The 12,189-nt window shown below is 38.8% G+C and overlaps 1 protein-coding gene across 1 annotated transcript in view; it reads right to left on the reverse strand.

Moving 5' to 3' along the window:
• LOC126176425 (uncharacterized) overlaps positions 1-12,189 on the reverse strand; it is a gene marked incomplete at its 3' end in the record, with an annotated part of 132,705 nt that overhangs the window by 84,414 nt on the left and 36,102 nt on the right. Inside the window, exon 3 of the mRNA XM_049923581.1 lies at positions 2,820-2,940. Within this exon, the coding sequence (XP_049779538.1) occupies positions 2,820-2,940 (121 nt within the window). The remainder of the gene's footprint in view (positions 1-2,819; positions 2,941-12,189) is intronic.

Consider the following 12,189-nt stretch of genomic DNA (forward strand, 5'->3'; position numbering starts at 1 on the left):
AATGATTGGGATGTGTTAATTGGTTGGCTGCAAAGACAGAAAATGTCAGTACTTTTGTTTATTTATTAATCCACAAAATTGTATGCGGTACTATTTTCCAGAGAATATTAGACACAGTATATTGTTATAACAAACACACTATTTTAATGCTAATCCTGTATTTAAATAAACTCCAATGAACATATCAACATTTCACTATTGCCAAAAGATTTGTAATGAGAAATTCTGCAATTGTGTTGAAATTTAAACATATCTTTTATTTCACTGTCTAAGCTGTACATTTATTTTTAGTGTACATGTGCAACTGAGATGGTAACATAAATGATAGATTTAAATATTAATATTTGTCATAGAGTTTGTTCTACAAAGACTTAAAATTTTTCTTCTGGAAGAATTATAGAGCCTATTTAGTATTATACAATTGCTAACCATTAGATTTTTAAAATGTAAAACATATTAATATTTCCAATACGTGGATAATAAGATTATATTACAAATAGCTGCAGTAGATACATTGGATACAGATAAAAATAAATCAGGAGTTCTTCAAAAATAGGGAATCTTCTGTCTGATATACAAATGAGAAAGATTAAGCATTTTTAAAGCAAAACACTGAGCTTAAAGGACCTTAGGTTTTACAGCTTACATTTGAAACATGGTGAATGGCTTGGATAGTGTGCTGTTCTAGGGTGGTCACAAGGCATAAGGGGAAATGTTTTTTATACTTTATTTTGGGGGATCTTCCTTGAAGTTGGCAATTGCATAGAATATGGGAATGCAAAAATTACAACTCATCTTGTTGACATTTACTTGTACTTCACTGATGCTTAGAAAAACTGTGATATTTATCAAAAAATAATTTTTTCCCATTTTAAAATTGGAACATTCAATCTAGAAGCCTGATACTTCTGTCATTTCACAAGAAGTTTTATTGCATGCAATTTCATTGCCATCACTTTTTGGCTGAATCTTTTAGTTGTTCCCCCCCCCCTCCCGAACACATATTTTGCATTCTCAGGTCAAATGCATCTCCTCAAAATTGTAACAATACTATTTTTTTATCTTTTGACAGTTTTTCCTTTTATATTTTTTGCATTAAAAACTATGTCATTAAGATGAACATCATACACTGAAGAGCCTAGGAAACTGGTACACCAGCCTAATATCTTGTAGGGGGCCCAGGAGCTGACAGAAGTGCCAAAATGTAACATGGCATGGACTCAATTAATGTCTGAAGTAATGTTGGAGGGAATTGATACCACAAATCCTGCAGGGCTGTCCATAAGTACATAAGAGTATGAGGGGGTGGAGATCTCTTCTGAACAGCACATTGCAAGACTTCCCAGATATGCTCAATAATGATCATGTCTGGGTAGTTTGGTGGCCAGAAGAAGTGTTTAACTCAGAAGTGTGTTCCTGGAGCCACTCTGTAGCAATTCTGGATGAGTGGAGTGTTGCATTGTCCTGCTGGAATTGTCAACGTCCGTTGGAATGCATAATGGACATTAATGGATGCAGGTGATTGGACAGGATGCTTAAGTATGTGTTACCTGTCAGAGCCATATCTAGGCATGTCAAGGGTCCCATAGCACTACAACTGCACATGCCCAACACCATTACAGCACCTCCACCAGCTTGAACATTCCCCTGCTGACATGCAGGGCCCATGAATTCATGAGGTTGTCTCCATACCCATACACCTCACATATAATTTGAAATGAGACTTGTCTGACCAGGTAACATGTTTCCACTTGTCAACAGTCCAATGTCAGTGTTGACAGGACTAGGTGAGGCATAAAGCGTTGTGTCATGCAGTCGTCAAGGGCACATGGGTGGGCCTTCGGCTCCAAAAGTGCATATTGATTATGTTTCATTGAACTGTTCACAGGCTGACACACGTTGATGGCCCAGCGCTGAAATCTGCAACAATCTGCAGAAGGGTTGTACTTCTGTCATGTTTAATTATTTTCTTCAGTTGTCATTGGTTCCATTCTTGCAGGATCTTTTTCTGGCCACAAGGAAGTCAGAGATTTGATGTTTTCCGGATTCCTGATATTCATGTTACACTCGTGAAATGGTCACTTCATTGCTACCTCGGAGATGCTGTGTCCCATCACTCATGTGCTGACTATAACACCACGTTCAAACTCACTTAAATCTTGATAATCTGGGGTTGTAGTAGCAGCAACCAATCTAACAACTGCGCCAGACACTTGTTGTCTTACATAGGCATTGCTGACCATAGGGCCATGGCAGTAAATTAACTTTTCCTTGCCAAGTCCTGTAATATATGCCAAGTGAAATGGTACACCAGAGAACATGTTCACACTCATCAACAGTCCAATGTCAGTGTTGACAGGACAGAAAGCTCTACTTTTTGGAGATAACTAGGAAGGTACTAGCCACATATATAGAAGATTGCATTACAAGATTGGAAAAACTGCACTGGTGTGATGAGTTGAGAAAAGTGCAAAATACTGCTAATGGACCAGCAAGTATCACTCAGAATCACAATGCAAAAGCTCACAAACCAACTCTTAGGCAAGAATTTGAATTGTAGTCCTCCCAAACATGAGTGCAATACAGTGCCTTAAAATAAATAAGCCAAATAAAAAAGGGTTGAAACCCAATGCTCATTTACATTTACTGGGCTTTATCTCGATCACTTAAATAAATGCCAGAATTGTACTTTTAAAAAATTCACACTACTATTCTTCCCTATTATTGCCCAGTCTGAGTATGAGCTTTCTCACTAACAATCTGATCATCAGAAGGAATTTACAAAGGCACTCAAACTTGATGTGTGAGACTGTTCTTACCTACAGGTCGCACTATATAGTTGCGAAAATACTGGACCATGAGGTAGCTGTTGCCCACACTGCCTTTGGGAGCATCACCATAGCTGATCACCAGAGGGTATAAGTCAGGCTTTGATGTCACCTACAACAACAGGGTGCAGGGAAAATTATAATTAAAGTGTAAAATACACATAAATATCTAAAAAATATGGAGCTTACAATGATTGTAATTATTCTGTATTAGATTAGCCCATAAATTTCAAAGATGTGCACACATCTTGCAAAGACCATTCCAAGTGACAGCTGTGTATTAGATGTATAATACACAAGATCACAGTACAGATACAGTTTTAAATAATTCTACAAAGTGTAAGACAAAATGACAACAATCACTAAGTATCAATGTGTCACCTGCTTTGTTCAGATGACTACAAAACAAATTGCATAATTTTGTCCCAAACCTATCAATCACAAAGAATAATTAGCTTCCACAAATTAATGAAAAATTACAAAAATAATGATACAGAAGAAACCTATATGTTGAGTGTCCTGTAAGTTATGTAGAGTGTAGAACAAATTACATGGTATAAATGATGACTAGTCCAGTATAGTACAAGTAATCTTAATTGAAAGTTAGATTACAGTAAAAGTCAAATGTTCAAAATATGGAATTATTATTTTCTGTTGAAGATACTCCTATATGAGACAATTCCTGAGTGATCAAGTGTTACCGCTTTTGCAAATTTAAATCATTTTTACTTGGCCCAGTATAAGGATGTTTGCAAGCATAGTGACATGTCTGTGTGGGAAAGGCTCACAAAATACAGAAGAATGCATCTCACCAGGCAAAGACATTGCAGTCATATCTTCACAGCATTATTGTACCCGAAGGAGGGAACTGTACAGTTATTCTCACTATCAGAGACAAGTGACAAACTGACATGGCTGGCAGGTAAACTAAACGTAAGGTTTATGACCCAGGTCTGTAAAATGGATTTTAGTGTAAGATGCTTTTAGAAAATAACTTTCTTCCAAACAGATGAGGACTGAGAGGATGAATAACACCTTTTATAATAGCTAATTTTAACAAACAATTAGATGTCAAAACTGAAAATACAATGCAGTCGGTTCTATACAAAATTTTCCTGCTAAAGCATGAGACAATTTGCTCAAGAGCACTGACAGGCTATGATATTGTAATGCCTGTGTTATTCCAAATTATGATGCAATATACCTTCATACATGTGTGCATACGCAAAGGAACAGGCAATGCAGCAACTACCGACATTACAAAATACATGAAATGTATGTGCAGTTGTGGATATGGACAACCATCAGCTGTATAATAGAATGATGACAATAAAAATTTGTGCCAGAGCAGAACTCGAACCCAGATTTCCCACTTATTGCGAGTGGTCGCCTTACCATTAGGCTACCCAAACACGATTCACAGCCAGACTCAAACTTCCATATGTCATCAGACATGTGTCTAACCAGGAACTGCGCCCAGATAGCCTAATGGAAAGGCAGCTGACCACACTAAGCGGGAAACCCGGGTTTGAGTCCTGGTTCAACAAAAATATTCATTGTCATAATTCCACTATATATTGGCTGGTAGTCCATATTTGCTACTGCAAATAAATTTCATGCACTGATAACATGGCTTTGAGAACACTAATAAACTTGATATGAGATATTGCTGAGTCCAGTATTGGACAACTACAAGTAGCACTACCTGCCAGCTATTGCAGAACAGCCGTGACTGCCTTGCATTACACTGCAATTTACCAAAATGCTGTAGTCACTGTTTACCTACCTGATGATTAAATCCACTAATAAAATGGTTCAAATGGCTCTGAGCACTATGGGACTTAACTGCTGTGGTCATCAGTCCCCTAGAACTTAGAACTATTTAAACCTAACTAACCTAAAAAATCACACATATCCATGCCTGAGGCAGGATTTGAGCCTGCAACCGTAGCGGTCGCCGGTTACAGACTGTAGCGCCTAGAACCGCTCGGCCACTCCGGCCAGCTAAATGCACTAATACATACTGGTTAAAGTCTGTTGTGCATGTTCATGTTTTGATGGTGCACGAAGTGACAGAAGCCCAATTTCTCCTCAGATATTTCGGCTGTATACATTTCGCCCATCTGAGTGAGCTGCCAGACTGAAGCTTCAGCACTCGCCTGTGGGGAGATGGGCTGGCAGTGGCCATGTTGCCACTCTTCACCCATTGATTTTTAAGATATTTTCGGATTAAAATACACCAATTTATTAAATTAAAATATAGACTATTATAATTATGAAAAGATGATGATGAAGTGATGTACATTCAAATTCTTGGTAAAGATGATGTGATATTGGCCCCAGGTGACTGGGATGTGGGAGGAATGGGGGAGGATATCAGATGGAGAATGATAAGGTATGGTTGTGTGGAAATGAGCTGACAGTTTGGGCACAAGTGTTAGGACAAGAGTGTAGTGCCAAGTGGGTGAGATAAAGTTGGATTGGCGCATTTGTTGGCGATGGCATGGATCAGTTAGGTTATGACTGGAAGGAGGATTAGATCTTAGAGACGAGGTCAATGTCTGGGAGGAGAAGTTGATTGAAATTCCATTACCAAAGGAGGTGCATGGAAGTGGTGGGAAAGTGGTGCTTGTTGATAGCGGAGTGGCAGTAGCCAGAGTTCTCAAGGATGGGGAAGACTTAGGATGTTGGGAATCAAGTTTACACAAGATGTAGAAGAGACGTATCTGTTCTAATTATTGAAGGGAATCGGGAAATTTGGTTAACTGGTGTAGAAGACAGGTGGGGAAACATAGAGGATATATAAGGCAAGACAGGGAGAACAGAACTGTAGGATTTGGAGGGAGTGGTAAAATTTTGGAGAGGCAGAGCACTTGCCATCCATCCTTACAAATCCAATGACCGCACCACTATGGATGCATCTGCAGGTGCAAATACATCAGAAATGAAACTATGCAAGGAACTATGTGTAAACTGAATCTGTGGGTAGGAAGCTGATCCATTCTGGGATATCCCAACCACCAATATGAGCTGCATTGCAGTGACGCCTTTGAGTATAAAGGAAAGTGCCAAAATTCAAGCTTTGGCCAGGGTGAAACCGCTATCTCTATTAATTAAATTCTCACCAAATGAGTTTCGACTGCTTCCTTCACCATCTAGTCCAAGAAAAATGAAGTCGACGCAATAATTTCGAGACTGCCGTACAGTACAGAAAAACTGATGTCAATGCAGTGCTCTGCCACAGTCAATTAAATGGGCTGTGAGAGAAGGATGCAGTTTCGACGTTTTGGGCACCTTCTGTGGACTGTATGCAACGTCTGTCCAATATGCACTCTAAGATGGGAAAAAAACGTACTATGGATAAATTACCTGAATGGGACGCAAATCGGTAGATTTGAAGTACATGTACAGACAAACGATCAGAGTTTCAGTAAAACTAGATAATTTATTCAAGAGAAAGAGCTTCACTAACTCAGCAAGTCAATAACACGAAAGTCCACTTATGGCCCCTTTGCAAGCAGTTATTTGGCTTGGCACTGATAGACGGTGTTGTTAGATGTCCTCCTGATGGACATCGTGCCATATTATGTCCAACTGGTGCGTTAGATCGATCAAAATCCCAGGCTGGTTGGAGAGGGATCTGGCGACCTTGCTGGTCAAGGTAGGGTTTGGCAAGCACTAAGGCAACCAATAGAAACTTTCGCCGTGTGTGGGCGGGTATTACCTTGCTGAAATGTAAGCCTGGGATTGCTTCCATGAAGGGCAACAAAAATGTGTAGCCTATTATTTTCGATCTACTGTTGTGCTTTAAGGGTGCTGGGGATGGCATTCAAAGTGGTCCTGCCATGAAATGAAACGCCACCTCGGACCATTGCTCATAATTGTCAGCCTGTATGGTGGGCTACAGTCAGGGTACCCCGCTGCTGTTCAGGGCGTCTCCAAACACATCTTCGCTGGTCATCAGGGCTGGAATCTCATTGAGTGGAGTAGAGTTGTGGTCAGTGATGAGTTTAGATTAGATTAGATTTACTTTCATTCCAATTGATCTGTAGTGTGGAGGTCCTCCAGGATGTGGAACATGTCAGAAAAACAACAATACATGACAAATATTTACAACTAAAACAAATAAGCTAATGTACCATTCCACAGGTCCCAAGTGGAATGATCGTCATTTTTTAATGAACATTAAGAGTCATTTTACAAATACTAATGCACTGAATTTAAAATAAAAAAGTTGTTTATTTATTTATAAGGTAATAAACATGTAATACAACTACTGTAATACTTATTTACAATGAACACATTACTGCACTGAAATGGTGCAGAAGTTAGATTATACTTACACACTTACACACACACACACACACACACACACACACACACACACACACACACACACACACACACACATACATTTTCAGTTAACACATTACTGCACTGAAATTGTGCAGAAGTTATGTTGTACTTATATACAAATCAGTTGGTTTTACTAAGAAATTCATCAATGGAGTAGAAGGAGTTGGCCACCAATAAATCCTTTAGGCTTCTCTTAAACTGAATTTCATTGGTTGTTAAGCTTTTTATGGCTGCTGGCAAGTTATTGAAAATGTGTGTTCCTGAATAATTCACACCTTTTTGTACAAGACTAAGTGACTTTAAATCCTTGTGAAGATTATTCTTATTTCTAGTATTGATTCCATGAATTGAGCTGTTGGTTTGAAAAAGTGATATATTTTTAATGACAAATTTCATTAAGGAATAAATATATTGGGAAGCTGTAGTTAGTATCCCTAGTTCCCTAAACAGGCTTCTGCAGGATGTTCTTGAGTTCACACCACATATAATTCTTACTGCACGTTTTTGTGCCAGGAAAACTTTAGCTTGGCTTGATGAATTACCCCAAAAAATAATCCCATATGACATTATGGAATGAAAGTAAGCATAGTATGCCAGCTTTTTCATTTTTATATCCCCTATGTCTGACAAAATTCGCATTGCAAACAGAGATTTGTTAAGACGCTTCAGCAGTTCTGTGGTGTGCTCCTCCCAGTTGAATTTATTATCAAGCTGTAATCCCAAGAATTTAACACTGTCCACTTCTTCTATCTTCTTGTCATCGTATGTTAGACATATACTCGTGGGACACACCTTACACGTTCTGAACTGCATGTAGTGCGTTTTTTCAAAGTTTAGTGACAAAGAATTGGCTAGGAACCAGTGATTAATGTCCACAAATATTTTATTGGCTGATCTTTCTAAGACTACACTTGATTTGCTATTTATTGCAATGTTTGTATCATCAGCAAACAAAACAAACTTGGCATCTTGTAATGTTACTGATGAAAGGTCATTGATATACACAAGAAAAAGTAAGGGCCCCAAAATGGAACCTTGTGGGACCCCACATGTAATTAGTTCCCAGTTGGATGATGCCTGATAGCTTGATACATGTCTCTTTCCTAATAACACCCTTTGTTTCCTGCCAGAGATATAAGATTTGAACCATTTTGCAGCATTTCCTGTTACACTATAATATTCTAGTTTACTTAAAAGGATATTGTGATTTACACAATCAAATGCCTTTGACAGATCGCAAAATATACCAGTTGCCTGCAATTTTTTGTCTAATGAATTAAGTACATTTTCACTGTAAGTGTAGATAGCCTTCTCAATATCAGAACCTTTTAGAAATCCAAACTGTGACTTTGACAGTATGTTATTTGAGATAAGATGGTTATAAAGACGACTGTACATTACTTTTTCGAAAATTTTTGAGAATGCTGGCAACAGTGAAATTGGACGGAAATTTGATGCTATTTCTTTATCTCCCTTCTTAAACAGTGGCTTAACTTCAGCATATTTCAGCCATTCAGGAAATATTCCACTGATAAACGACTGGTTACACAGATAGCTTAATATGTTACTTAGCTCAGAATCACATTCTTTAATTAACTTTGTTGATATTTCATCATACCCACTAGATGTTTTTGATTTTAAAGATTTCATGATGGACATTATTTCTGTTGGGGTAGTGAGGGTCAAATTCATATTATGGAAGTTACTTGAAATGTCTGGTCTAAGGTAATCCATAGCAGCATCTACTGAACCTGACAACCCCATCTTTTCAGTAACAGTTATAAAATGTTTGTTAAAAAGTTCTGCAACACTGTAAACATCTGTCACCAATGTATCATTTACTCTTAATGCTATTTGTTCCTCTTCATGTCTGGTTCTACCGGTCTCCTCCTTCACTATATCCCATATTGTCTTTATTTTTTTATCTGATATGACTATCTTTTCCTTGTAATATATTTGCTTTGACATCCGTATTACAGTCTTTAATATTTTGCAGTATTTCTTATAATGTGCTATAGCATCAACATTGGAAATGTTTCGGATTGACAGATACAGTTTTCTTTTGGTTTTACAAGATACCCCTATTCCTCGAGTAATCCATGGCTTCTTTGTAGACTTTGCTCTAACCTTGGTAAGTTTTGGGGGAAAGCAGTGTTCGAATAAGGTAAGCACTTTATTAGCAAAAATGTTATATTTTTCATTCATGCCATGAGCACTGTAAACATCAGTCCAGTGAATGTCTCTGAGGAGTGTCCTAAAATAATCAATTTTTGGCTTACTGATTACCCTCTTGAGCTCAGATTTAACAGATTTTATATCCTGTTCAGTATTAACATTTAACAGAAGGAACTGCATGTCATGGTCTGAGAGGCCATTGACTATTGGTTTTGTAATATAATTTTGTTCATTTGACTTTTCTATAAAGATATTATCAATGGCTGTTTGTGAGCAAGTGGCTATCCTAGTGGGGAACTTTACTGTGGGAATTAAGTTGAATGATAGTGTTACTAACTCAAATAAGTTCTTATTGGGAGAGTCTTTAAGGAAATCTACATTGAAATCACCAGCAACCACTATTTCTTTGGTTTTGGTTGTTAAATGGGCCAGTACAGCTTCAAGGTGGTTTACAAACAGATTAAAGTTACCTGCAGGTGCTCGATATACACTTAATATTATGAAAGATTTTTTGTGAAAATCTAATTCTGTTGCACATGCTTCCATATGCTGTTCTAGGCAAAATTTATGAATGTCTATGTTCTTAAATTTATGACAGTCCCTGATGAATGTGGCAACTCCTCCTTTCTCCATTTCTGATCTACAAAAATGAGATGCTAACCTAAACCCTGTAACACTTAAAAGTTCTATACCAGTGGTCACATGATGTTCAGAGAGGCAGATTATGTCAGCTGGGTTTGAAGACTCTAATTCATCTATGCAGATAGTTAATTCATTAATTTTATTTCTCAGTCCTCGAATATTTTGATGCAATAAAGATAGATGACATTTCACATTGACTGAGTTAAAATTGGGTGGAGTTAAAATATCTGCTGACAGTTGAAAATTCTTAACCAATGGCTGTTTATGCTGATGTAATAAGCTGGAATTATGTTTTTTTGATTTCTTTCTCAAACTGAAGGTTTGTCTCAGTTCTAACCTCTCTTAAAATTTGCTTTCTTTCTGTCCTCCCTACCCTAAAAAAGGGTATTTTCTGAATCCTATAACCACTGGTATTTTACCACTCATGACAGTGCCTCCGCCCTTTAACTTTCCTGCTATTTCCCCAGCCAATTTACCCTTCCCCTTCCTGTTGAGGTGAAGGCCATGCCTCAGTCTGGCTTCGAACTGAGTCCCGACTACCAGCAAAGACGTATGTGGAGACACCCTGAAATGCGGTGGGATACTAACCTGACTGTCACCCACCATAAAGCCCAACAACCAGAAGTGATCGTCTGGGATGACATTTCATTTCATAGCAGAACCCCTTTGGTTGTCATCCATAGCATTCTCACAGCACAGCATTATGCTCACGATATTGTGCATCCCTTTTTGTTGCTCTTCATGGTATGCTATCCTGAGCTTATATTTCAACAAGATAATGCTCTTCTGCTCACAGCAATAGTTTCAAATGCTTATCTTCGTTCTTGTCAAATCATGTCTTGACTAGCAAGGTCGCCAGATCTCTCCCTGGCTGAAAACAATTGGAAGAAGATGGAGATTAGCGTTTAACGTCCCATCGACAATGAGGTCATTAGAGACGGAACGAATGGAGCATTATAGGCTGGGCCCTACAGCCAACTTGCGATTTTGACGATCTAACGCCCAAACTGGACCGCAGGACATCCAACAACTCTACCAGTCAATGCCAAGCCGAATAACTACTTGCATAGGGGCCATGGACCAATGCATCACTACCTTGCTCAATTAGTGAAGCTCTTTATCTTGATTAAATCATCCTTGTTTTCTGAAATTGTAATCATTTGTTTGTCTGTACATATACGTCACAACTACCGATTTCTGTCCTATTCGGATAATTCTTTATGGTGTGTCATGTGTTTTTTTTTTAAGTTGTACAAAAGACCACATTTACAGAGAATCCTGTAGGAGCATTAAATCGCTCTCGATGGAACCCAAAAGTACTACTGTCTTCGTCGGAAGTTCAAAAATCAATTAAGCTTTGTGCTTGGCGAGGACCTGGCCTATTTTAGACGACGGACTTCCTACACAAGTAAGGAAAGACATGGATTTAAATTTTTAACGTTACCTTACTTATAACCGAGGCACCTTAGTTAGGTGCTGACATCACAATATTTCCAGAATGAGATTTTCACTCTGCGGCGGAGTGTGCGCTGATATGAAACTTCCTGGCAGATTAAAAGTATGTGCCCGACCGAGACTCGAACTCGGGACCTTTGCCTTTCGCGGGCAAGTGCTCTACCAACTTTTTTTTTATTTATTTAATCTCATTTTGTTTGTTTTTGTTCGTTGTACCTACTCGGGGCGGACGTCGAAAGACACCCGTTTCAGTTCGTTGTTGATCCATTAACTCAGTTTTTTTTATTACAGAGGGCAGCTGGCCCTCTGACCGAACACGCTGAGCTACCGTGCCGGCGCTGCGTCAACTAGAGCTGAGCAGCCGGCCGCCCGGGATCCAACTGAGCTACCAAAGCACGACTCACGCCCGGTACTCACAGCTTTACTTCTGCCAGTATCTCGTCTCCTATCTTCCAAACTTTACAGAAGCTCTCCTGCGAACCTTGCAGAACTAGCACTCCTGGCAGAAGTAAAGCTGTGAGTACCGGGCGTGAGTAGTGCTTCGGTAGTTCAGTTGGTAGAGCACTTGCCCGCGAAAGGCAAAGGTCCCGAGTTCGAGTCTCGGTCGGGCACACAGTTTTAATCTGCCAGGAAATTTCATCATAATATTTATTTATTTTGGAGGAGGGGAGGCGGCAAGATTCATTATATGAAGTATGACATCTGTCAGATAACTTTGCATCTGTTTACTTGT

Source organism: Schistocerca cancellata, chromosome 3 (genome assembly GCF_023864275.1).
Source record: "Schistocerca cancellata isolate TAMUIC-IGC-003103 chromosome 3, iqSchCanc2.1, whole genome shotgun sequence".
Taxonomy (NCBI): domain Eukaryota; kingdom Metazoa; phylum Arthropoda; class Insecta; order Orthoptera; family Acrididae; genus Schistocerca; species Schistocerca cancellata.